This window comes from Oncorhynchus masou, chromosome 31, assembly GCF_036934945.1.
Source record: "Oncorhynchus masou masou isolate Uvic2021 chromosome 31, UVic_Omas_1.1, whole genome shotgun sequence".
NCBI classification, from domain to species: Eukaryota; Metazoa; Chordata; class Actinopteri; order Salmoniformes; family Salmonidae; genus Oncorhynchus; species Oncorhynchus masou.
The window spans coordinates 83,671,099-83,699,060 of NC_088242.1; the positions used below are offsets into that span (position 1 = coordinate 83,671,099).

Consider the following 27,962-nt stretch of genomic DNA (forward strand, 5'->3'; position numbering starts at 1 on the left):
AGAAGGCGGTGACAGCTTCCCGGAAGTGGAGCATGTAACGTTTTGTGTCTTCTGGCTTGTGAAGTGACGTGTGCACAAAACCTGGTCAATGGTAGCGAAAAACACCTAGCACCCCTAGTTGGATGCTACCGTACCGCTACATATTTTTATATTGTACTGTTTAGATATTATAAATATATTTATCACCAACTCGTAGTAAGTTACGGCGAACTAGAAGCAAAATGTCAGCAAGTGCGGTTTACGTGTTAGACCTCAAAGGCAAGGTAAGAGGACATGACAGATTTGGGTTAGCTAACGTTAGCTAGCTAGCTAAATAACAAGTGTTTCACATTTAAAATGTTTAGCTAATAATGCATTGCACGGTTTGATGGACAACTTACAATATAAAGCTAGCTAGTTTACGTTATAAGAAACATATAGAGTATTGAATTTGAGAGCTTTATGTTGACATGGGGAAAGTAGTGATGGGAAACCGAGGCTTTCTGAAGCCTTTGGGGCTTTTACCAAATTGTGCCGAAAAACGGTTAATTACGCTGAGCTTTTAATAACAATGCACGTTAGCGATGATCGTCGGTGCCAGGCGCGCCGGTTGTTAAAATGTATGAACTCACAGCGTCTGCTAACTGTCTCAAATGTAAATGACATCTGCTGGTCAGCAATGAAAAGTACCGTTTGATGTTTTATACGTTTTTTTACCCACACTATTCATCAAATTTCAATGGTGCAAAGGTTATTCTCTAGTCTTCGTAGCCTACAATTAGTTACCATTATATTGCAGATTCGTACCTTACATTATGCTTCCCTTTTTTTGTTGTTGCTGTGAATCCCTTTTTTGCTATTAAAAAAAAGGAATTCATGGCATTATCTAAGCTCCTTAAGACAAGTAATTGTTTAAAGCTGCAATATGTAGGTTTTTGGGCGACCCAACAACATTCGCATAGAAAAGTTATAGATCAGTCATTCTCGGTGAAAGCAAGTAAGACGGTAGATCTGCTCTGTGTGCTATTTCTATGCTTCACGGTCTTAAGTTTAACTTTTCATTATTTTACTTTCTGTTTTGTACCTGAGCTTCAAACAGCTGAAAATACAATATTTTTGGTTATGGAAAATATATTTCACAGCAGTTTAGATCGACCTGGCCAAGGCTTTCGACTCTGTCAATCACTGTCAATCACCGTATTCTTATCGACAGACTCAACAGCCTTTGTTTCTCAAATGACTGCCTCGCTTGGTTCACCAACTACTTCTTAGACAGAGTTCAGTGTGTCAAATTGGAGGGCTTGTTGTCCGGACCTCTGGCAGTCTCTATGGGGGTACCACAGGGTTCAATTCTCTGGCTGACTCTTCTCTGTATATATCAATGATGTCGCTCTTGCTGCGGGTGATTCCCTGATCCACCTCTACGCAGACGACACCATTTTGTATACATCTGGCCCTCCTTTGGACATTGTGTTAACTAACCTCCAAACGAGCTTCAATGCCATACAATACTCCTTCTGTGGCCTTCAATTGCTCTTAAATGCTAGTAAAACCAAATGCATGCTTTTCAACCATTCGCTGCCCACACCCCCCCGCCCGACTAACATCACTACTCTGGACGGTTCTGACTTAGAATATGTGGACAACTACAAATACCTAGGTGTCTGGCTAGACTATACACTCTCCTTCCAGACTCATATTAAACATCTCCAAACCAAAACATCTCCAATTCCTATTTCGCAACTAAGCCTCCTTCACACACACCGCCAAACAAAACAACGGTCATTATGGCCAAAACCATGTGATCAAACAAATCTTCGGACGTCATTGATCATGTAATAATGTTCCTTTTGAAATGATCAGATCAGTAGTGCTTTGAAAACCATGGGAAAGTAATATTACTTAGCTAGCTACCCCACCAGCTGGACTGGTTTTGAATGAACTGTTTAATTGGATCACGTGATGCATTAAAGACACATTCTGCATGATGATGATGATTATGATAATGGTGGTGGCCTTGTGAATAGTAGACTGTATTACAAGCCTGCCGAGAGGTGTTATCATCCATGGTTGTCATGACCACCAACAGTTTATTAGGTACACCCGTCTCCTACCGGGTCGGTACCCCCTTTGCCTCCAGAACAGCCGGAATGCTTCGGTGCATGGAAACGTTGCTCAATTGAGATTAAGGGACCTAACGTGTGCCAGGAAAACATTCCCCACACCATTACACCACTGTGATCAGCCTGTACCTTTGACACAGCCACAATGTGGCCATGGACTCATACAGCTTATGCCAAATCTTGACTCTGCCATCAGCATGACGCAACAGGAACTGTAATTCGTCGGACCACTCCTCAATTGTCCAGTGGTGATCGTGTGCCCACAAGTCGCTTTTTCATGTTTTTGCTGATAACCATGTATGGGCCTCTGCTGTAATAACCCGTCCGTGACAAGGATCGGCGAGTTGTGCGTTACGAGATTCCTTTCTGCACACCACTTGTTGTACTGTGCCATTATTTGCCTGTTTGTGGCCTGCCTGATAGCTTGCAGGAATCTTGCCATTCTCCTTCAACCTCTCATCAATGAGCTGTTTTCACCCACAGGACTGCTGATGACTGGATGTTTTTTGTTTGTTGCACCATTCTAAGTAAATCCTAAACATTGTTGCGTGTAGAAAGTCCAACACGCCTGGCACCGACGATCATACTATGATCAGTCGCTTAGGTCACTCGCTTTGCCCATTCTAACGTTCAATCGAACATTAACTGAATGCCTCTGTCTATCTGCTTTTTATAGCAAGCCACGTCCACGTCACTCAACGTACATGGGAGCAAACCATTTGAACGGGGTGGTGTGCCTAAAAAAATTGTCCGCTGTGTGTGATGGCTCAAATGCATAGTCCAATTATGATGACCCATGTAGATTTTTGTGTTCCATATCAAGGACACTTGACTTGCCAGTGATTCCTGTTCAGGATGTCGTCAGGAGACTCATGCCATGTAGATGTCCTTTTTTATTTTTGATTTATTTCACCTTTATTTAACCAGGTAGGCTAGTTGAGAAAAAGTTCTGATTTGCAACTGCGACCTGGCCAAGATAAAGCATAGCAGTGTGAACAGACAACACAGAGTTACACATGGAGTAAACAATAAACAAGTCAGTAACACAGTAGGAAAAAAAAAGGAAAAAAGAGTCGATATACATTGTGTGCAAAAGGCATGAGGTAGGCAAATAATTACAATTTTGCAGATTAACACTGGAGTGATAAATGATCAGATGGTCATGTACAGGTAGAGATACTGGTGTGCAAAAGAGCAGAAAAGTAAATCAATATAAACAGTATGGGGATGAGGTAGGTAAAATTGGGCTATTTACAGATAGACTATGTACAGCTGCAGCGATCGGTTAGCTGCTCAGATAGCAGATGTTTGAAGTTGGCGAGGGAGATAAAAGTCTCCAACTTCAGCGATTTTTGCAATTCGTTCCAGTCACAGGCAGCAGAGAACTGGAACGAACTGGTCCTAACATGATGGATAGAGAAAGTGAAGAGTAACTTCCTGTTGATTTGTTTCACCTTTTCAGGTTCTGGTTTGCCGTAACTACAGAGGAGATGTGGACATGTCAGAGATTGAGCACTTTATGCCCATCCTTATGGACAGAGAGGAGGAGGGTAACTTATCCCCTATCCTGGCCCACGGAGGTGTCCGCTTCATGTGGATCAAACACAACAACCTGTACCGTATCCTTACTGCCACTCACTCATCCTTTCACAAAATGTGTTTACAACTACTGCCTCAATATTCCTTTGCCTTTCCAATATTGGTAAAGGGGAGAGTGATGGTTGGTTTGAATGCTTAGGTCAAATATACTACTACTCCTTTAGAGCTCACAAAAGGATCACTTCCAGTAAATGTCACTTTCAGTTATTTCTCAAACTGACCTCCTTTTCCAGCTCATGTTTGTTTTACTTATCAGCCCCACATCAACTTCACCTTAACATATTTTCAATCAGTTGTAGCAACGTCTAAGAAAAATGCTTGTGTCTCATTGGTCTTCTCTTTCCTCTACAAAATTATTCAGGTGAGTTGCATATTTTGGGTGATGAAAATCGTAGTCTGATTTGGCCAATTATTACCCATAGGTTATTACAGATGTTTAACTGGTTAGCTATACCACATTTATTGTCTTTGAATTATTATATGAAGCACTGCTACCAACTTCATGAGAAAATGCAGGTGGGTAACTTTATTCAAGTCCTTTGTCTCTTCAGGTTTTCTCAGAGTATTTTAAGGAGTTGGAAGAGGAGAGTATCAGAGATAACTTTGTCATCATCTATGAGTTGATGGATGAGTTGATGGACTTTGGCTACCCCCAGACCACTGACAGCAAGATCCTTCAAGAGTGAGTATCCTCTCCAGCCCTTAATCAGTCTCCTGAACTCTGTACCAACCCATGTTTTGCTTCCATTAAACATTTTCATATTCCTCCAAGTTAAACACATGATACGTAGTGATATACAGTAGTGTATGTGCCATATATCTAGAATTTCACCCAAGCACCCAGTATGGCTGCAGACAGTGGTATCTGTCATTGTTGTCCTATCCTCTCACCCTGTTTGTCTCTGTTGGTTTTTAGGTACATCACCCAAGAGGGGCACAAGCTAGACACGGGGGGTCCGCGCCCCCCTGCAACCGTCACCAATGCAGTGTCCTGGAGGTCAGAGGGCATCAAGTACAGGAAGAACGAAGTCTTCCTGGACGTCATTGAGTCTGTTAATCTTCTGGTGAGGCGCCTTGTCATGTCGTGTTCTAACACTCCCTTCCCTCTAATACAGTCGTGCCTTGCAATGTTTATTTTTGTCTATGACAAAATCATTCAGTGTTTTATTGAAATACTATCAACTGTTTGAACTTAGACACATTTGAGCAATTGTTGTAAAATGTCTGATACTTCTCCTTTTCTCATGTATGTGCAGGTCAGTGCGAATGGTAACGTGCTGCGCAGTGAGATCGTGGGCTCCATCAAGATGCGGGTGTTCCTGTCAGGGATGCCCGAGCTGCGTCTGGGGCTCAATGACAAAGTTCTCTTTGAGAACACTGGCCGTGAGTTCCTCTGCACTGTTAGCCACTGGATGGGTTACAGTTCAGTTAAAAGACAAATGCATGTAGATTTCAAAGCTGTTTCTGTGTGGATTCTCAGCCTTACCTTTAGACACTTAGCCATCAATGCATGATTTGCAAGACAGAGTTGTTGTGCACACATATCTCAAGTTAGGATTCAGCTCTTACCTCTAATCTATTTAAATTAAACATAGCTTTAATTTTTCTCAGAACTGTACTTGTACCAAGTCCAATCCTCTAATGCCCTCTCCAACTCTCCATATTTTTCTATTGCTCTGCTGATCACAGGAGGGAAGAGTAAATCAGTGGAGCTGGAGGACACCAAATTCCACCAGTGTGTGCGTCTGTCTCGCTTTGAGAATGACCGCACCATTTCTTTCATTCCTCCCGATGGAGAGTTTGAGCTCATGTCCTACCGCCTCAACACACACGTATGTACTGTATCAGAGACGGTACAGTTTAATTGCATAAGATGGGCTTGTCATTATAGTTTGTTTTCTCAGACAAAGATTAAGTGTAGTCTTAGACTAATAATGGAGTTTCTCCATTGAAAGGGCTTTAATAAATATACAGTGCATTGGGTAAGTATTCAGAACCCTTGACTTTTTCCATGCGTCATGTTACAGCCTTATTATAAATTGTATTAAATTGTTTTTTTTCCCTAATCAACCTACACACAATACCCCAAGATGACAAAGCAAAAACAAGTTAAGATATTTTTGCAAATTTATTACAAATAAAAACCAGAAATATCACGTTTATTCAGGCCCTTTACTCAGCAATTTGTTGAAGCACTGTTGGCACTACAGGCTTGGCACACCTGTATTTGGGGAGTTTCTCCCATTCTTTTCTGCAGATCCTATCTAGCTCGGTCAGGTTGGATGGGGAGCGTCGCTGCAAAGCTATTTTCAGGTCTCTCCAGAGGTTTAATCGGGTTCAAGTTCCGGCTCTGGCTGGGCAACTCACGGACATTCAGAGACTTGTATTGTCTTGGCAGTCTGCTTAGGGTCATTGTCCTGTTGGAAGGTGAACCTTAGCCCCAGTCTGAGGTCTTGAGCGCAAGGATCTCTCTGTACTTTGCTCCGTTCATCATTCCCTCAATCCTGACTAGTCTCCCAGTCCCCACAGCATGATGCTGCCATGGTCATGTGGCGTTTGGCATTCAGGGCAAAGAGTTGAATCTGGGTTTCACATCAGACCAGATAATCTTGTTTCTTACTTCCTTACTGATGTCTTGAGATGCTGCTTCAATATATCCACATAATTTTCCTGCCTCATGACGCCATCCATTTTGTGAAGTGCACCAGTTCCTCCTGCAGCAAAGCACCCCCACAACATGATTCTGCCACCCCAGTGCTTCACGGTTGGGATGGTGTTCTTCGACTTACAAGCCTCCCCCTTTTTCCTCCAAACATAACGATGGTCATTATGGCCAAACAGTTCTATTTTTGTTTCATCAGATCAGAGGACATTACTCCAAAAAGTACGATCTTTGTCCCCATGTGCAGTTGCAAACCGTAGTCTGGCTTTTTTATGGAGGCTTTGGAGCAGTGGCTTCTTCCTTGCTGAGCGGCCTTTCAGGTTATGTCGATATAGGACTCGTTTTACTGTTGATACAGATACTTTTGTACCTGTTTCCTCCAGCATCTTCACAATGTCCTTTGCTGCTGTTCTGGGATTGATTTGCACTTTTCGCACCAAAGTACGTTCATCTCTAGGAGACAGAACGCGTCTCCTTCCTGAGCGGTTTGACGGCTGTGTCATCCCATGATGTTTATACTTGCGTACTATTGTTTGTACAGATGAACGTGGTACCTTCAGGCGTTTGGAAATTGCTCCCAAGGATGAACCAGACTTGTGGAGGTCAACAATAATTTTTTCTGAGGTCTTGGCTGATGTCTTTTGATTTTCAAGCAAAGAGGCACTGAGTTTGAAGGTAGGCCTTGAAATACATCCACAGGTACACCTCCAATTGACTCAAATGATGTCAATTAGCAGAAGCTTCTAGAGCCATGACATAATTTTCTGGAATTTTCCAAGCTGTTTAAAGGCACAGTTAACTTAGTGTATATACTGACGCACTGGAATTGTGATACAGTGAAATAATCTGTCTGTAAACGGCCCGTCCTTGGACACTGTGCTATCTAACCTCCAAACGAGCTTCAATGCCATACAACACTCCTTCCGTGGCCTCCAACTGCTCTTAAACGCTAGTAAAACCAAATGCATGCTTTTCAACCGTTCGCTGCCTGCACCCGCACGCCCGACTAGCATCACCACCCTGGATGGTTCCGACCTAGAATATGTGGACATCTATAAGTACCTAGGTGTCTGGCTAGACTGTAAACTCATCTTCCAGACTCATATCAAACATCTCCATCTAAAATCAAATCTAGAATCGGCTTTCTATTCCGCAACAAAGCCTCCTTCACTCACGCCGCCAAACTTACCCTAGTAAAACTGACTATCCTACCGATCCTCGACTTCGGCGATGTCATCTACAAAATGGCTTCCAATACTCTACTCAGCAAACTGGATGCAGTTTATCACAGTGCCATCCGCTTTGTTACTAAAGCACCTTATACCACCCACCACTGCGACCTGTATGCTCTAGTCGGCTGGCCCTCGCTACATATTCGTCCCCAGACCCACTGGCTCCAGGTCATCTACAAGTCCATGCTAGGTAAAGCTCCGCCTTATCTCAGTTCACTGGTCACGATGGCAACACCCACCCGTAGCACGCGCTCCAGCAGGTGTATCTCACTGGTCATCCCTAAAGCCAACACCTCATTTGGCCGCCTTTCGTTCCAGTTCTCTGCTGCCTGTGACTGGAACGAATTGCAAAAATCGCTGAAGTTGGAGACTTTTATCTCCCTCACCAACTTCAAACATCTGCTATCTGAGCAGCTAACTGATCGCTGCAGCTTTACATAGTCTATCTGTAAATAGCCCAATTTTACCTACCTCATCCCCATACTGTTTATATTTATTTACTTTTCTGCTCTTTTGCACACCAGTATCTCTACCTGTACATGACCATCTGATCATTTATCACTCCAGTGTTAATCTGCAAAATTGTAATTATTTGCCTACCTCATGCCTTTTGCACACAATGTATATCGACTCTTTTTTTTCTTTTTCTACTGTGTTACTGACTTGTTTATTGTTTACTCCATGTGTAACTCTGTGTTGTCTGTTCACACTGCTATGCTTTATCTTGGCCAGGTCGCAGTTGCAAATGAGAACTTGTTCTCAACTAGCCTACCTGGTTAAATAAAGGTGAAATAAAAAATGAGGATTGTCGATATGAGGGTTTAAGTGAGATTGCTTATAACAGTGCCACCTATAGGCCAATCAGTACAATTCTTTTTGATGAAGTTACTCATTGTATGTTTTGATCATATCAAGGACAAATAATAATCTAAGAATAACAATAGCTTCGCTGTGAACCCCTCATGATAGCTTTATTTGTATAGCGCTTTTCAATACAAGTGCTTCACATCATAAAATGGAGTACTTACAAAGAAACAAAGACAGGGGGAAGGAGAATGAAAAAAGATGGCCAAAAAAAGTCATACATTGAAATCATACATTAAAAGCAGCTTTATAAAAATGCGTATTCAGCAGGGATTTAAAGCTACTTTGTTGGGGAACCGACCAAATTCAGAGATGTGAGTCAGACCTTTCATTCCCGTTGAAAGCAACTGTACAAAGCGGTAGATCTGTTCTTTGTGCTATTTCTATGCTTCCTGTTCTGAAGTTTCGTTTTTTTGTCTTTTGGTTTTGTACACCAGCTTCAAACAGCTGAATATACCCTGAACAAAAATATAAACGCAACATGTGAAGGGTTGGTTTCATGAGCTGAATAAAAGATCCCAGATATTTTACATACATACAAAGCTTTTTTCTCCAATCTTGTGCACATTTGTTTATATCCCTGTTAGTGAGCATTTCTCCTTTGCCAAGATAATCAATCTACCCGACAGGTGTGGCATATCAACAATCTGGTTAAACAGCATTATCATTTCACAGGTGCAACTTGTGCTGGGGACAAAAGGCTGCTCTAAAATGTGCAGTTTTGTCACACAGCACAATGCCAAATTGAGGGAATATGCAATTGGCAAGCTGACTGCAGGAATGTCTACCAGAGCTGTTGCCAGATAATTGAATGTTAAATTCTCTACCATAAGCCGTCTCCAATGTTGTTTTTGAGAATTTGGCAGTACGTTCCACCGACCTCACAACCGCATACCATGTGTATGGTGGTGTGTGTGGGCGAGCGGTTTGCTGAGTCAACGTTGTGAACAGAGTGCCCCAATGAATGGGCAAGCATAAGCTACGGACAACAAACACAATTGCATTTTATCGATGGAAATTTGAATGCACAAAAATACCGTGACGAATACCGTTAAAAAATAAAATAAAAATCTGTGACCAACAGCTGCTTATCTGCTTAGTCCCAGTCATGTAAAATCCATAGATTAGGGCCCAATGAATTTATTTCAATTGACTGATTTCCTCCTATGAACTTTAACTCATTAAAATAAGTGACGTTGCATGTAGTGTTTTATTTTTGTTGAGTATACAATATTTTTGGGTATAGAAAATGTATTTCGCAGCAGTGTACTTTTTGTTGTTGCTACGATGCTGGATGCTTCTCATCTGGTGTCATCAACAAAAACAATAATACATGCGCTGGGGTGAACAGTGGCACTGTTTCGTCTTTTGCAGATTTCAGCTTTAAGGTATTCATATTTTTTTATGCATATATGAGAAAGACGTGTCAAAGCAGAAATTACCCTTTTGTTGTATTGTTGAAGTTTTTTTCTTTAAGCTTTGAAATGTTGTCCCCAGGTGAAGCCCCTGATCTGGATAGAGTCGGTGATAGAGAAACACTCCCACAGCAGGATCGAGTACATGATCAAGGTAAACACCAGCCCTGCAACGTTACCCAGCAGCTAAGATAACAGTGTGCTTAGGTATCAAATCAATAGTTAACCACGAAGCTATCATAAACACAATGAGCATGATCTTCTGAAATACAATATATTGATCTCACTCACTCAGGCTAAGAGTCAGTTCAAGAGGCGGTCCACAGCCAACAATGTGGAGATTCACATTCCAGTTCCCACAGACGCCGACTCGCCCAAGTTCAAGACCACGGTGGGCAGTGTCAAGTGGATCCCAGAGAACAGCGAGGTTGTCTGGTCCATTAAGTCATTCCCGGTTAGTACAACAACACACTGGACTGCATGCTAAAGTAGGCCATAGTTTCAAAGTGGGGTTCTTTGAGTGACTAAACATCATAACCACAACTACAGATCTCAAGTGTCACAACTAACCTGGATAAATGTATGTAAAAAAACAACACCATGATCCTAACTGTTGCTCTTTCATCTTGTCCCAGGGGGGTAAGGAGTATCTGATGAGGGCCCACTTCGGTCTGCCCAGTGTGGAAGCAGAGGACAAGGAGGGGAAGCCCCCCATCAGTGTCAAGTTTGAGATCCCCTACTTCACTACTTCTGGCATCCAGGTAAGATGCCTTCCTCGCTGAAGTACCTATTTTATCCACCAGGGGTGTCTTGTTACTTTTAGTAGTGGGAAACGGGTAATCATTCTAACACATGATGGAGCTATTGTAACATATATGAGGTCTGGCTGTTCAAGCGGAGACCTGAGGTGTGTCTGGTTTGGTTTGCTGCTTTGGCAACTGGTGCTGTTTATGTTGTATTTTGACTACATACTGTATGACACTGTCAGTTAACACAGGGAGAACAACATCCTTTCATCACCATAGCTTGCCTGGTGGGTCTCTATCAGATGTTGGTCTCTCTGTCACAAAGCTACACTGGAGAGCTTAGGAGTTGACAAGTTGCTCTCTTTCTGGGAAACAGCAGAATGTGTGCACTGCATCCAGAAAGATCTGCACAGGTGCTGTATAGCCAGCATGAGGCAATTGCCCCCCAAAAGTAAAAAAAAAACACAAAAAAACAAAAAAAACACGATCCACACACTGCTTTTAGCACTCACAATTGCCTTGTTGCATTGAGACATTGTTTTGACAAATACTGTGACATAATGGTCAAAGCTTGTTGATGGGATGGTTAAGAGAAGAACAATTAGGAGCACAGTACAGTGTGCAGGTCTGTATTGTTGTGGGTCAATGTCATTCTCTCCCTGACAGCCCTCTGGGAGCTGTGGGTCCCCTGATAGATCCAATCAACCTCCAGATCTGCCACCAGGGAAATTACTTTGTAGCCCAGAGAATCAAAGGAAAGCCTTTTTCATTGCCTCAGAGGGGGTTCTCTCGCCTCGTGTCTTTGTATACTCTCAGGACAGCCTAAATGTGTCGGACTGGGCAAGGTGTCAAAGCATTTCTCAGGGATATTGGCCCATGTTGACTCCAATGCTTCTCACAGTTGTGACTCATTTCTCTGAACAGGTGAAGAAAAATATCACCAAATCCACTGGGGACACTTTACATAGGATGAAGATGCACTACTCCGGCACCTCCGTACTACCTGTTGTTGGTGTGGGGAGGATTTGTGTGGTGGGTCCATGGGGGGCTTCTGATAATTTCATATCCAACTAGTTGTTAGAAAAAAGTTTTGTCTAAATCAGATGTTAGTTTCTATATTTATTGAATATGATATGAATCCTATAAATTAAAATGGTCAATTTGTGTGCAACCAATTAGTTTTAATTTCTCAGATCAAATTATATTTCAACATAATGTTGCAATTATGGTAATTGTATCTGTTTCTAACAACAAACAATTTCAGACCAATCTGAGATAGTTGGTGTCAATCCTCTAGTGCTTTCTGAGGTGAAACGACCCGTATCATGTTTTGCACTGGACGTAGCACATTCAATAACATCCCACACATAATTGAGAGGCAGGGGATTAAATTACACTTTGCTTGAATTTCTCTGGAAATCAGGAAGTTTTGGCACTAATGGAAAATGAGGGACTTTAATGAAATCAAGCGACAGAGATATTGATAGTGTCTTCCTGTTATGTTCTCTGGTAGAACGGTCACTGAAAGGTTTCGTCATCACTCCAAGATGCTCTCGTTAACGTAGCAACACATTGGCCTACTTAACCCCAGTAATGGAACCTTGAGGAAAGAGTTGCTTGTAAACCACAGCTCCTCAAAATAACTCACTCAACAAGAGATCAATGGAGACATCATCAGAGATGCCGCTGGAAGCTGCTATTTAGGGAGTTTGATTGAGCTACTGTGTTTTTTGGCTCTGGCTGACCCCAAGGCCGCTTCGCTGGTGTTCCAGGTCCTCTTGAATTGTGCAGAACCCCTGAGCCCACCGCACGCCACCAAGGATCTCTTCTAGCATGGAGGGAACATTTAGGCAGCTTGGACTTATCATGGGAAATCCATAGATTAAGGCTAAATGTAATTAATTGCAATTGACTGATTCCCTTATATGAACTCTAAGCCAGTAAAATTGTTAATTGTTTCATGTTGAGTTGATATTTTTGTTTAATCTAGTTTATCAACATTTTAAGCTAAAATTTCTGATCTGTTGTATGAGCCTCATTACTTTTTAAATGTTTTTGGGTGTAGCTTAGGTCTACTGGTTGTTTGGGACCAATCATCTGACAACTCCCAGTCTGTTTGGCATAAGTTATTTCTTTCTTGCACAGAACGACAAGCTGACCAATAGAATAGGTATACCTTTCTACTATGGAGGATAGTAGATTGACATAGGTTTGATTTTGCTGTTCGTTTCTCGTCTTGTTGGCTGAGGAAAAGTAAAATGGGATCGGAATTCGTTAAGGACGCACACTTGCATCCTGTTCTGTTAAAATAAATTAGGCCTACTGTAGTCTGCATGTGATTTCAGTCATTCTGAGTATTGTGGGTGTACGCCCTAAGCAGGTCATGCATCCAATGCATATTGGTCCGGTACATTTCTTAAATGTACAGTAAATTCAAATGCTGCCAGTCAAGTGTCCGGCGTCACGTTTTCCTAACGGAAACCCTGGTTTGTGGGCGTATGTGTGCGTGCCTCTGCGTATGCCTGGCTACATGTGTGAGCGTATGTGTGGGACTGTGCGTGCTCACTCTCTCCACACTCCCATGTCTCTCGCACACGACACGCGGCACCAGCAAAAAAAGAAAAGAAAGAGGAACCACATCAGCTCCTTAATTAGACAGTGTGGTATATCATAGCGTATCAAAGTGGTGTTTAACCCCACTGCCAGCCTTGCCAGGCGTACAGGCAGATGTGCATCAAGCTCCGCCATACCCCATCTGAGGTAGAAAAGGGAAGTTTAACACCAGAGTGGTTGGACTTCTATAGAGGCAGGGGCTGCATTCTTTCTTTATAACCTGCTGATGGTAGGGGAGCCACATCAGGGCTCATCTTCCCCCTCAAGGGGATAATTAGAGCTAGGTTCCCCCTCCCTTCAGACAGTGGCGTGACCCACCAGCCCCTCAGAGATGTACTCCATATAGGCCCAGTCAACCATCAGAACAGAACACATGACCAACTGCAAGTTCTCATGTACTATAAACTGTACAATAAATACATCATAGTCCATATCATGTTTGTACTGTGTATGAAAATAAGAATTGTGTTTGGCACAGACATCATGACAGATATCCTGAAAAATAGATATTATATTCAGGTGCCCAAGAAAGTGATTGATGGATGTGCCTTTGCTGTAAGTTTTGTAAGCACATGATCATTTGATCTTAATTTCATGTAAATAAACAGTCGTTCCTGTTTTGGGGTGGCACAGGTAACCTAGTGGTTAGATCGTTGGGCCAGTAACCGAAAGGAAGCTGGAATGAATCCCCGAGCTGGCAAGGTAAAAATCTGTCGTTCTGGCCCTGAACAAGACAGTTAACCCACTGTTCCTCAGTAGGCCGTCATTGTAAATAAGAATTTGTTCTTAACTGACTTGCCTAGTTAAATAAAGGTTAAATAAAATGATTTCTGTTTATATTATTATTGGAGAGCTGTCATGTAGACCTAGTTGTTTCAAAGAAGAACTTCAAAAACAAGTTTATGGACCCTGGTTGACAGATTCAGTGCCTATTTTAGCTTCAGCATTAATTGAAGCTATTGATTTGATCAGCATGAGGCAAAGAGCTATTGAAATGGTGAATGAACTACCAGAGCCTGGAGAAAGCACTTATTAACATATACTGTCTCTGTATTCACATTCTGTACCATCAGAGACATCCTTGAAGACTGAGGACACATTCATCCCCAAGCTAAATATGCTGTATTTCAAGAGGGTGACCTTGAAATATGGCATATTTAGCTTGCTCCAAATCTGTCTGAAACCTTTTTTACCAACTGTGTGAAAAATGTTGCCAAATCGTGTCTGCTTTGGTCTTACAGTAGTTTATAACAACAAACATCTCAATTTGTAAGGCTCCAGACAACTAGACATAGAGTATAGTAGGCTACACCTCAATTTAGCTGTGTTTTTATTACAGAATCACATCAGCCAACCTTCTTACTGTCTGTGACTAACTGGTAGTGTAGGAATATGGAGCTACCAATTTCACCACAGGCCATGTAGAGTTGTAGACAGGTCAACTAATGTTGGAGATGTCAGGAGTAGAATAATGCTTTGTCCTTGTTTCACCCTGTGGGTACTATTTCTGTATCTCTGGCGGTTTCTCACTATGACTCTTGATGACTAAAACTTTAGAAACTATGAAATATTAGGGAACTTTGAATAGGCTCAGTTATGGTACCACGTTTAGGCAAGATGAGACTAAAGGTTAGGGTGATTCTTGCTGATTTTAAAGTATGAATGTATCGATAAGGCCAAGAGTGTGCAAAGCTGTCATCAAGGCAAAGGGTGGCTACTTTGAAGAATCTCAAATATAGAATATATTTTGATTGGTTTAACACTTATTTGCGTACTACATGATTCCACATGTTTTTTTTTTCATAGTGTTGATGTCTTCAGTATTATTCTGCAATGTAGAAAATAGTCAAAATAAAGACAAACCCTTGAATGAGTCGGTGTCCAAACTTTTGACCGGTACTGTACGTCATTCATAATCTTTATTGTTATGTAGGTCTATGTATGAGCTGGTAGCACAATTGAGGTTAGCTAGGGCCACTGTCAGTGATAACCACCGGGCCTTTCTGAATCGGCCTTGTAGGCTTGCTTTAACTGCTAGCACTCCTGTTCTGCCAATGACAACCACTGGACCTGACTGATGTTAGCTTTGACATGCCAGCACTGAGATCCTCCTGTTCTCACAATGAGAAGAGCCTCTACTGTCTAGACTGCAGACACACACACACAGCTCTGAGACAGTTCAGAAACTCCTCCCATATGCATATAGACCTATTCATTTTGCATTGTGTATCGGTCGTGTGATCTGCCTCAAACACCCTTTAGATCTTAAATTACACTTGGAATTGGCGTTGTGCGCAAATGGGAGGAGATTTACAGTCCAAATACAGCACAAGTCTGACATGAATAATGTCAAGTCAGCAGACAGATTTACTTCGGTGGAGTAAATTGTGTTTGTATCCTACTAGGTTGCCTTTGCACCAGTTAATGGGAACTAGCCTTTTCATAGGGGAATGCAGACGCCCCCTCTCTGTAGCCGTTTTGGTATTTTATTAGGATCCCCATTTAGCTGTTGCGAAAGCAGCAGCTACTCGTCCTGGGGTCCACACAAAACTTGACATAATACCGAACATTAATAGACAAGAACTGCTCAAGGACAGAACTACATCAATTGTTTCTTTGTTGCCTGTTATGAGACAAAGCAATATTGTGTCTTGGAGGTAGGTTGTGCCCTAGTACTAGCGGTGTTCACACCTTTCTGAGAGGAAGATCAAATATTTAGTTTGGGTGGCTGACTGCATGCCTGTTGCATCTTCTTCGGGACCACCAGACAGATCAGACCTAGAGGTGCTCATTGAGGAGCCTTTAAGGGCCTGTGATGTCCTGGCTTTCTTCATTATGGCCCAGTTATGATTGATGGTACCCTTGGTGTAAGTGTTTCACTCCCAAATGCAAAAACTATCATCTTCCCCATATGGTGTTGATAAAAATCTGTTTTTATGTGAAGAGAGCTGGGCTGCGGTGTGGTGTGCTGAGTCCATTTACACATTGTCAAATCTGCCTGTCAGTGTATTTCTCTGGGCTGTTATTGCAAGTGTTTTATCTTGGGGAAGATTTAAGACTTAATCCCCCCACTCTCTGTTAGAATCTCTGAATGCCTGAAGGTGGTCCTCGTTTCAATGAGAGCCTGGCCATGTAACAATGGGGGAATATGAAGCTCAATTAATTATGAGCACCACAAAGATAAGCATATTAAAGGGATACTTCTGGATTTTGACGTGCTAGCAGTAACCATAGACTTCTAGCCATTGTGCTAACGCTAGTTGGCAATTGCGCTAATGCAAGTTAGCAACTTCCTTTAAACTACACGCAGACATAAAAATGGTATCCACAAGTTCATCTGACTCTATGGAACTGGATAAAAGGCTTTATTGAACAGTTAGCCCCCTTGTGGTATGGCTCAATTTGGATTTGGTAAATTCTTGCAATATGTGTTCCCTTGGTGGATCTTATTCAATAGGTTGTAGTTTGAAGAATTGATGAAATTTCACATAGGACCGGGAAGTGCTAGTTCCCCACTTTTTGTTTTAATATCGAAAATGTTCTTAACCACTTCTTCATACCAGCTTGTTTCTGGAATGTGAGAAGTTCTCATCTGCAGACATTGACTTGTGTTTCAGCCAGGGCATATTTGACCTTTGTGGTTGTTGCCTGAAACGTGGCATTGTTAAAGTTAGTACTTGAGAGAATATAAACAATAAAATCATCCTGGTAAAAACAATGCAGTATCATATACAGTAAACCTGATTTTGTTTTATTCATTATAAGTGTACTTTACAACCCCCTCCCCCCCACCTTCCTCACCTGAAACACGGTTTGCTCTGTGTGATGAAAGTCTTGTTTTTTAGGTGCGCTACCTAAAGATCATTGAGAAGAGTGGCTACCAGGCTCTGCCATGGGTTCGATACATCACACAGAACGGGGGTAAGGTTGAACATTCTCCACACCATGTAGTAATAATAATAAGCATTCACACTCTTCTCTCAAAGAAGACTTAATCTCAGCCCATTATACTGTAATAATGATCTCTCATTATCATACCACCCACTAAACATCTGCATGTAAAACACCCTGTCAACTACCATCAATCCTATGTGTTGAATTGTGCATGTATCTGAACAGCCATGTGGCTCTGCTCCGGTCCTCCGTGGTTCCATTGGCTCTCCTGCTCTGTTGCCCCTCACATTAAATGTCTTGGCCTTTTTATTGGTTTCAATAGTTTTAATAATTGCAGCACTGAATGTTGCTTCTGATACCTTTTTTTCTCCCTGCCGTGGACTACATCTAGGAGACTCACTGCTAGCAAGGGGTCTGTAACGCCAGTAGATTTGGTTATTTTCTCTTCCCTCTTCTACTGTACAGTACATCATGTTGTGAGGTTCTACAGTACAGTCTGCAGTCTGTCTCTCCAGGCCTCTCTTCCTGATAAGGTTATCTGTGCAGATGGTCTGAGACAGGGCCTCTCCCACCTCTGATTGGCAGGAAGGAAGTAGCCAGGCAATAGCGTTGTTCTTGGCGGCCGCTGGCCAGCTGTCATGCTATACTACACCCCATCGAATGGCTGTCTGAATTATAAAGCAGAGCAAACCCAGCCAATCTTAATCATCTCCGATATCAACCAGAGGAAGGCATTCATCTCCACTTGACTGGGCGCTTGTTTTGATACTTTGTCAATCAGGGGGGGTTGAGTCTTTTGGTCCGCGCAGTCTTTTGTCTGCTTTGTGCAAGGTCAGACTACAGGTCCTGTGTCTGTTTTTGTCTGCGCGTGTGACTTGAAGATACAGTTGAAGACTAGCCTATTTGGAATCACTGACTCGCTGATGGAATTCATGTCAATCTTTTTACTACAATAAAAGTAGATTAAACTGACAAACGGTATCTCCAGTAGAGTTGGGCAGTATCCAGGGTATGACATGCAGGTAAATTTGTCAGTGGCGGGCCGGGCCAGTACCAAGTGGCATGCCGAATTCCAATAGTGGGTGATTTCATGTTTCATTTGCAGCCTGGGCAAGTACCTTTATAAAAAATATATTATAGCTAATGAATCAAATCTGATATTTATACTATTCACCCCCCTCTCAAGGATGACAATAGCCTTAACATATTAAACTGTTTAAAATGTAATATTCTCCTCTTGAAATGAGCCCAATAATATATTGCAATATCTTTAGGGCGTGTACATGATCCATATTATCAGGCAGGTGTGCTACTATAGCAATAAGCATTATCACCTGAAGTCAGATGGATGTAGCATGGTGACTACATGGCTGAAGAATGGGGTTGCTCTTCTGCATTGTTAACCACAATATGCTATTCATTAGCTAGGCCACACTCTAAATATCACCTTGTTGCTTGCTAAATGTTCTAAAAAAAACTCCCAATGTCACTAATCATGTGTTTTTATAAATACTGTGTAATTGTTTGCATTTTCCAGTGAATATAGGCCTACCGTTTATGCATTCAATTGGCCGACGCGCTTCCCGCTGGTACTTTTTATTTTTGTCATGCCAGACACCTCGTTTGAAAAACACTGCCAATTGCGGTAAAGATGGAGTTGAAAAATGAATCCTACAGCGCTGAAAAGCCGTGGTCAGGCTCTTTTCAATAATTGCAATCAAAACTGTTGTCTTTCTGAGATTGCAGTTATAAATGTTGTGCAGTGACTGGGCTTATTAGAACATATTATTTTCCACTTAGCGATCAGCTGTGTGAGGAGTTGTGAGCTTTTGCCACCCAACAATGGATATTCAGCTGATAAATGACATAGCTACTTAACAGCTTCAGAAATTAATCTGTTATTAAACAATTATATTAACTTGACAATCAAGCAGTTCAATAGTGTAGGCCTACATAAACCTTTCTTTGCTAATGACATCGCTGTGTACGATGTTGTCTGATATGAAAATAGACTGAAAAGCAGGTGGAGAACTTTTTATTCTGTGATTGTGTGGATTCCAAGTGCCGATGTTCTGAATTGGGATTCCCGCCTCCGCTGAGATGTGTCCGGCACGTGTATCCAGGACGTAGCCTACTGGGGCGGGGCTCACTCGAGATGGAGAGGGAAGACTTCCTCCGCTTGGAAACCGAATGCTGATTTAATATATAACGTGAAGCGTCAGATGTCTTGAAGATTAAGGAATAAATACAAATATTCATTATTATTTTCTGTTTTGGAGTTTGAAAATGTACTGGCTCAAGCGGCCATATGAAAGCTTCATTAACTTGCCCAGGTGAGCTCGGCAGAGGTTGCTGGGCCAGCGGGCAGCCCTGAATGTTGAGCTCTGCCTTCATACCATTCCTGTACCATAACGGGGTATATAGTATTACCAGCAGTGCACACAAGGGCCGCTATTTTTTTTCCAAACATAAAAAAATAATTTGTGGTACAAAACAAAATTAGGAGGCAGAGATCTTTATCCAGGAGGGGATTTATTGTCTCTGCTGTAAACAACAAGCTTGATCTTGCAAATTAGCAAACTAAATGCATCGCTGGAGCCCTGAGATGGAGATACTTTATTTGGCACATCTTACATAGTTAAGTTATAAGCAGTGGCGTAGCATGCCCCCCTGAGCTTTAGGGCACCCCAAACCTCCCAAAAAATAAAGCATTGCCAGCAGTTCAAAATAGCCAGGTGTATATGGTATACCGCCCAAGCCTCATCTCCAGTGATCCATATTCACCAAGAAGAATAATGAGGCCTGGCAATAAGACGGCTCCGTTTTGTTTCAATCCCTCTGAATAGATGAGTTCTACCGCCATTGTCTGCGAGAAGGGATAAAACCAAGATATGCTGAAGCAGTTTTGTATCAATGCCAGAGATGCAGAATCATTCTTTTTTAAGAGTGGAAAAAAAGGAAGAAAAACACAGGGGGAAAAGCTTTGAAGTTCCAGAGGACTGTGAGAACCTGCTAGCGTAGCAAGAGGGGAGGGCCGGCCGGAGAGGTCTTTGCCAAATGAGGGTGACTCCTCCGGTTTGGGGTTGGCGGATTAAGAATGTAGGCAGCCCACAGGGACTACACATGCATGCCCTTGCTCTTAAAAGTTTACCTTTTATCACTGGGTTATTGACAGTGCATTTAGCCAAGGAATGATTTAGGCATGCATATGTGAGTAGGGGAATTCAGCAGTGCTGAAACTGAAAGTCTAATTTTCTCTAAATGGTTCTGATAAGATTTAATTAAACAAGCACCAGTGGGTCTGTTGAATTACTCAAGTCAAATCAAATTTTCTTAGTCACATGCGCCGAATACAACATGTGTAGACCTTACAGTGCAATGCTTACTTACGAGCCCCTAACCGGATAAACGTAACATGTAATTAAAGAGGAGCAGTAAAAAACAAAATGTGTACGGGGGGGTGCCGGTACAGAGTCAATGTCCGGGGGCACCGGTTAGTTGAGGTAGTATGTACATGTAGGTAGAGTTAATTAAAGTGACTATGCATAGATGACAACAGAGATTGGCAGTGGTGGAGAGGGGGCAATGCAAATAGTCCGTGTTGCCATTTGATTGGCTGTTCAGGAGTCTTATGGCTTGGGATTAGAAGCTGTTTAGAAGCCTCTTGGACCTGGACTTGGTGCTCCGGTACCGCTTGCTGTGCGGTAGCAGAGAGAACAGTCTGTCTGAAGTCTTAGGTATGGGTGATAGATTTCATACTGGAGAGGTTAGACCTTAACTGTGAGTGGATCGCTGAATACCTACAGTAGATGTACTGTGCATATACACAGATAAAACATATATATATTTAAGAATGTTGCCAGCATACTGCACTGTTGTGTCTCACCAAAAGGAAAGTTCTCGCCACCCTTTTCCATATTAAGCATCTGTATTTGTCATGTGCATGTGTGGCGTATTCCATTTGTTCCACTTAGAGTTCAAATAATACTAGAGCTTTTGTTTGTTCCTAATTAATACAAAATCCAACTTTATTGTTCACCAAACCTGTTTTTAACTTAATGTGTTTATGTAAGCTGTCACGGCAATCAAGCAACACAGGAGATCACTGATGTGTAATTATAAACTATGTGTGAAGGTGTTTAATTAACTGGGAAGACAAGACATCTCTGAGCAGTGCCAAGTTTTAAGTCCACATTCACCCCCAACGGCCCAACTGAATACAAGCCAACGCCACCTGATCTGAGTACTTGCATCGTCTTGATGAACTCTGGATTTTAGTTGCCACACTGGGCACCCGTTTCCAGACGGTTTCCTTGCCAGTGTCCACCGCAGACTGCTACCACACAACCGTTTTTATTTTTATTTTGTTCAAGAAAGTGATGCAGCCTTAACTGACAGATGATTCAGTCTGAGATGTGTTCATTTTAAAGAGCAAATGTAGTTAGACATCCTTAATATTAAGCGTGGCACCCTGTGGTTTTATTAATCTCATTCATTAACATTTACAACATCAAAGGGAAAGAAGTGAATCGTTATATATATGCCTATATGACATATCACTCTGTTATCAAACAATGAAAGACGAAGTACTTCAAATACACCTTTCATATCACTTTTAAAAAGGAGCAGTGTTATTTTATGGGGAAGTCATACACTTCACTGTACAGCAGTGGCCCTAAGTCAACTAGAGGCCCTGATCTCTTTGGCAGCCTAGTGTTTTCTTCAGGCTGATTGAAAATCCTTGTCAGATTTGCAGTGGCTTGGGGGCCAAGATGTGGCCTTAGGTTCTGATTGGCATGCTGATGGCGGTTGCTGTGGGGTCACAGGTCTATGGTTTAGCTTCACCCCTGCACCGACAAGCACTCTGTTGTGGATGATAGCGTGCGAATGGCACATCATCTGCGTGTCCCTGTGTGAGTGTCGAATGGCCAGGAGCCTGAGTCAGCAAAGCCATGCACTGTCTCCATCTCCACAAGAAAAACTGTGTGCGTGTACGTTTGGGGAGAGGGGCTCATAGGACAAAATTAGAGATCTCCCATGAGCGGGCAGTAAAGGCCTGTAAACACAGCCAATCAATTACCACAGCCAAAGTAGTCCTGACTTAAGCTGTCTGATTCTACCCCTTTTCATGTTCTCTCTCAAACGCCATATAGGGAACCAGCATGTGTTTGATGGTTACGAAGGGGGGAAACCAGTAGAACCACTGTCTAGCCCGTGGCATGTGCTTGCTACAATTTAAAAATAGTTAATTCATCTGAGTCTGTTATTTAGACTGATGTGAAGACTGGATAAGAGAGTTCTGGTAAAAGTATCATATTTTTTAAGAAATGTCATATTACAGAGTAGTATTTTGAAGTTTATTAGTTAAATGTTTAAAAACGGTCAAAAAGTCTTCTGTTTTATGCACATGAAAAAAGTATTTCAAACTAACAATATGAATCCCAACATTTTAGAAAGCGAACCGTTGAGTTTCACTAGAAGTAAACAGACTCTTCATAACTACTGAATTTGGCACAGAATTTCTCCAACCACCGTCACAAATAAATTACAAATATGTCAGTAGTGTGTTTCAAAGTCAACTCACATCACGTAACAATACTATTGGGCTCCATGCACTATTGTTCCAAGTGCCCTTGGTTCCCCTAGCAACCACATAAACATTGTTCCACCTTAACCTTTGCACTTAATTGCTCTTAAAGCAGATATGGTTCAAGGCAAATTAAAACCAGATACGCTGGGCTTGGGGGGCAAACCATTTCATCACTCCACGTCTAACGTTCCACACATCACACTGTTTCCATAACTGTTTAAAAAAAATGTTATTACATACATTGATGCTGTTTCTTAGGCTAAAGAGTGATTTTTGGAGAGGTTTCTACTAACAGACTGTACTGATCTCGTTAAATCCGGCCCATGCTGCTTGCTTTCCCACGTTGTGACGTGTAAGAGGACACACAAAGTCCACAAACATAAAGAAGTACACAAGCCAGTGTGTGGGTGGATGGGGGGGTGTGTGTGTGGGGGAGTGTGGATGTCATGCTCACCTCTACTCAAAACTCTGAGATTCCTGAACAGATAAGCAGTCAGAACTTGGCCTGAGCAGAGAAACCTAACTCGACACAGCTGTGTGCTTCCCATTGTAAATCTGTGTATTTAAGATGTTTGTTTACAACTCGTACTGCCAAGCAAAGCACCAGGGAAACTTAACTCAACATCTCCTTACTTACACACAATCTTTGGTCTTAGGGAACCAAAATAAGGAAACTTATCCTTGAGCTGGTTCTGCTGGTTGAATCAGTTGTCTCATACATACTTGTCCTCTGTTAGTTTTACAGTGGGTGGAGCCAGCTCCCAAGAGACACATCCGGTTTTCTTTTGTTTGGCTCTAGGAATAATATTGAAACACTAATTCATTTTGATGAATTATTTTCCATTGTGAGTGTTTGAGGTTAAGGTGGAAGGGTAGGGTAGGAAAACGGCTTCTCTAAGCATTAGCTTTTATGGCCAAACGGATTTATTACATATCCGTCAATATCCATGTATGACTGTGTGCTAAATTGATGTTACTGATTAGATCACTAATGATATTGGTTTCCATTTTCTTTTCCAGATTACCAGCTCCGAACCCAATAGAAACTGCAGCAGGAAAGGGAAAGGCCCATATTTCTATGGATGGAACATTGTTGGTCACGGATATGTAATTACTTTTAGTCCTTTGTCATGGACATTTGTTGTCAATTGACTTAATTTGTTTTCTTTTCAAGTTTGAAGTTTTTTTCATGTTTAGTGCCATAATACAGAAATTATATTCCTCTGAAAATTCTAAATATACGTTTTTATTTGGTTACAGTTGTGCTCTAAAAGTAGTGAGATGTATGATATTTCTATAGTAGGTCAGTTGCAAATAATGAATACAATTGTTGATACTCTACTTACCTCTTTTCCATCTAAATCACCTGCTTGCAATGTGGTCATATATTTTAAAGGTCAATTTCAGGTGTTACAAGTTGAGTGTGACCAACGAACCAGTGAAGTGTTATAAGAAGTTTAATGTGAATTGACACACAGCGTTCTTGATTTGTCGGTTTTCCTGATTACTTAGTGATAGCCTGATGCAAGGCTGAAAAAGATCGTCAATATATTGTCTGGTCCGGAGTCATCGGACATCAGTCTGTATGGCTGTTATGATGAGAATGAGGTGCATTGGTACATTTGTGCAGATCGAAATGAGCACTTAAAATGGTCAAACTATAATAAAATATTTGCCACAAGTTTTTATTGCAGTTCCTTTAGGCCACCATTACCTCTGTGAATAATCAAATCCTAAATGTTTATTGGGATGTATTAAGTTCATAATTAGCTGTTGATACATTTTTATATTTTTCTCATTTTCATCTCTTGATTTATCCTCACATTATTCAGTGGAATACAACATGCTCAATGGAAGGCAACATTTTTATAAACCGTTCTGAATGAAGCTAGCTATTAAAAGGTATTGTACATTGCTAGCAGATCTTTTAGGTGACTTGTTAACAGTTGACTGCCATGGTTGCTTCAATAAGTTCTCAAACTAGGCCAAAAGCTTTAAATCGCAAATTTGCAAAAACATCCCTATAGTGATACCACCATCAGATATTTTCTCCCTCGTAAAATAAAAATGTTATGGTCTTGTTTGCTGTAAACTGATGTCTATGTCCAAATCAGAGACAACAGTCCGAGTGGTTGTGAGTTTGAGGTTTCTCGCTTTCTTGTCAATTCATTTTGATCACAACACCGTTGTGGCCAGAGCTTTTGCATATGCAGAAAATGTCATCGATTTTGACACTTTTTTTTTACACCTTTAGTAAACACATCCAATTGATCTTTTAAAATGGTTTTGTTGTACTTCATCATCCAACCAAACTTTTGCTTACGTTATACTTATGACACAAGGAACCCTTCAATCAGTTACAATTTAGGAAACCTCTTTTAGCAGTGGTATTGACTTGCCTATATTATCCATATCTTTAAAATCAAGCGTCTATAAAGGTTATCAAAGAGCTTGACTGTTTCCTTTTGTATTAAACTATTTTCAACTTAATTGCAGGCTTTCTACTGCATTGTTGTCTGCAGCATGTTTAGGCAACATTTGAATACTTAAAAAATGCATCCATCCTTTGAAGTAATCACTTATCTGACTTGACTGCATCTGTGATTGCGAAATAGTGACACCCCTGCTTTCACCTAGCCAAACGTGTTCGATCAATGATTAATTTCAAGAAAGTGTTGGAGGAAGGATGCATTTGTGTTACATCACAACCCTGAGGAGAGTAGAAAGTGAAGTGTCAGTGAGTCTAGATGCTGTGTTGCGTGCATTCCTCATGCTCCGGCTCCAGATCAGAATGGTGCATCTCCCTGCAGACAACTGGGGTGTGAATAGCATGCAGGCCTGTGAGTCTCTTTCTCGCTCTCTAAAACAAATCTGTCTGCCATTGTACCAGTTAATGAGCTTTAGATCATAATGGTGATACAAAGACTAGTTCTGCATAGCTGGTCTGCCCTTTACACAACAGAAGTGTGTCTCCTTGAGGATATGTCTCCTCAGATATGCATATACAAGGCGGGCGTGTGGACAAATAAGACAAAATTGGCCTTCTGGAAACAAAGGTTCAAACTTCAGAACATGAACTGGATTAGCTAGAAAAGCGACAGAATAGTGAGAATATTCTCCCTACCGGAAGATGGGGGGGGGGGACAAATCAAGTTGATATCAGAGGAGCTTGAAGTGGATGTATCACTGGAGGATCTGGAGTCATGCCATCAGATCGGCATGAAGCAGAAGAACGCTAAATACCCTCGCATGATCATATGTAAACTGGAATTCTCAGTCAACTTTCTTGATGGCACGGGGGAAAGGAGATCAGGGTCCAGGTGGGAAAGGGAAGTGTGGAGTGCAATAGAGATGGTATCATCTGTGGATCTGTTGGTGCGGTTTGAAAATTGGAGTATGTCTAGTGTTTCTTGGATAATGGTGTTGCTCGGAGCCATGACCAGCCTTTCGAAGCATTTCAAGGCTACAGACGTGAGTGCTACGAGTCAGTAGTCATTTAGGCAGGTTACCTTAGTGTTCTTGGGCACAGGGACTATGGCGGTCTGCTTGAAACATGTTGGTATTACAGACTTGGGCAGGGAGAGGTTGAAGATGTCAGAGAAGACACTTGCCAGTTGGTCAGTGCATGCTCTGAGTACACGTCCTGGTTATCTGTCTGGCCTTGTGAATGTTGTTTAATGGTCTTGCATCGGCTACGGAAAGCGTGATCACACAGTCGTCCAGAACTGTTGATGATCTCATGCATGTTTCAGTGTTACTTGCCTCGAAGTGAGCATAAGTAATTTAGCTCGTCTGGTAGGCTCGTGTCACTGGGCAGCTCTCGGATGTGCTTCCCTTTTGTAATCTATAATAGTTTGCAAGCCCTGCAACATCCAACGAGCGTCGGAGCCGATGTAGCGTGATTCGATCTTAGTCCTGTATTGACGCTTTGCCTGTTTGATGGTTCATCGGAGGGCATAGCAGTTTTTCATATAACCTTCTGGGTTAGAGTCCCACACCTTGAAAGCGGCAGCTCAACCCTTTAGCTCAGTTGCATGTAATCCATGGCTTCTGGTTGGGGTATGTATGTACAGTCACTGTGGGGACGACATCCTCAATACACTTATTGATAAAGCCAGTGACTGTTGTGTACTCCTAGTAAAACAGTCCTGTAGTTTAGCATCTGCTTCATCTGACCACTTTTTTAAAGCTTCCTGCTTTAATTATCGCTCGTAAGCAGGAATCAGGAGGATAGAGTTATGGTCAGATTTGCCAAATGCAGGGTGAGGGAGAACTTTGTATGCGTGGGTCTCTGCGTGTGGAGCAGAGGTAGTCTAGAATTTCAAATCAAGTTTTATTTGTCACATACACATGGTTAGCAGATGTTAATGTGAGTGTAGCGAAATGCTTGTGCTTCTAGTTCCGACCATGCAGTTTTATTTAACAAGTATACACACAAGTGTAAAGGAATGAATAAGAATATGTACATAAATATTGAATGAGTTATGGCCAAACGGCATAGGCAAAATACAGTAGAGGGTAGAGTACAGTATATACATATGAGATGAGTAATGTAGGGTATGTAAACATTATATAAAGTGGCATTGTTTAAAGTGGCTAGTGATACATTTCTTACATACATTTTTCCATTATTAAAGTGGCTGGAGGTGAGTCTGTTGGCAGCAGCCACTCAATGTTAGTGATGTTGTTTTTACCTCTGGTTGCACATTTCACATGTTGATAGAAATTTGGTAAAACTGATTTAACCTCTAGTGACACCCCATCCCGTGAACGGGACCGTTGTCATCATCTGACACTAATTAGCATAACGCAACGGACATAAATCTTCCTAGAAAATATTTCTATTCATGAAAATCACAAGTGAAATATATTGGAACACAGCTGTGACGACCCTCCCACTCTGTCTGCCGTATTCTGTCTTTGTTCTTGTTTCCTTATTAGGATGCCGGTGGGCGGAGTTGGGGAGGGTCGTCAGCTACATGGGAAACACCTGGGCCAGGTGTGTCGCAGGATAAATAGACCTCTTCCACATTCATGGAGACTCTCTCCATGCAGACACCTTTGTAGATTGCGTTGTGGTTCTTGGTGGCTTTTTGTTTGTTTGCATTGGCACCTTTCAACACCCTGCATTATCACATTCATGCATGCAAAACACTCACTTACACTACTGATTACTGATTACACACACCATTGTATATTTTCCTTAGTTGCTTTAGTTAATAAATATATATTTTGTTACTCCTTA

The 27,962-nt window shown here is 41.7% G+C and overlaps 1 protein-coding gene across 2 annotated transcripts; it reads left to right on the top strand.

The window, feature by feature from the left end:
- The first annotated feature begins 28 nt into the window (after positions 1-28).
- LOC135524595 (AP-1 complex subunit mu-1) lies at positions 29-27,962 on the top strand. Of its 2 annotated transcripts, XM_064952273.1 has the most exons (12): positions 31-263; positions 3,565-3,721; positions 3,995-4,062; positions 4,253-4,383; positions 4,618-4,765; positions 4,958-5,084; positions 5,391-5,533; positions 9,957-10,028; positions 10,170-10,328; positions 10,510-10,635; positions 17,079-17,154; positions 23,738-23,855. In XM_064952273.1, the coding sequence occupies exons 1-12, from the start codon at positions 222-224 to the stop codon at positions 23,758-23,760; spliced, it is 1,272 nt and encodes a 423-aa protein (XP_064808345.1). In that variant the 5' UTR covers positions 31-221; the 3' UTR covers positions 23,761-23,855. The 2 variants fall into 2 exon arrangements, with proteins under 2 accessions (XP_064808344.1, XP_064808345.1); XM_064952272.1 differs by lacking the exon at positions 17,079-17,154 and having other exon boundaries at positions 29-263; positions 23,738-27,962.

Coding starts and splice junctions, on each gene's coding strand:
- LOC135524595 (XM_064952272.1), top strand. CDS start 222: ATGTCAGCAAGTGCGGTTTACGTGTTAGACCTCAAAGGCAAG. Junction 4,063..4,252: donor TCCTCTACAAAATTATTCAG/GTGAGTTGCATA, acceptor TTGTCTCTTCAG/GTTTTCTCAGAGTATTTTAA. Junction 5,534..9,956: donor CCTACCGCCTCAACACACAC/GTATGTACTGTA, acceptor TGTTGTCCCCAG/GTGAAGCCCCTGATCTGGAT.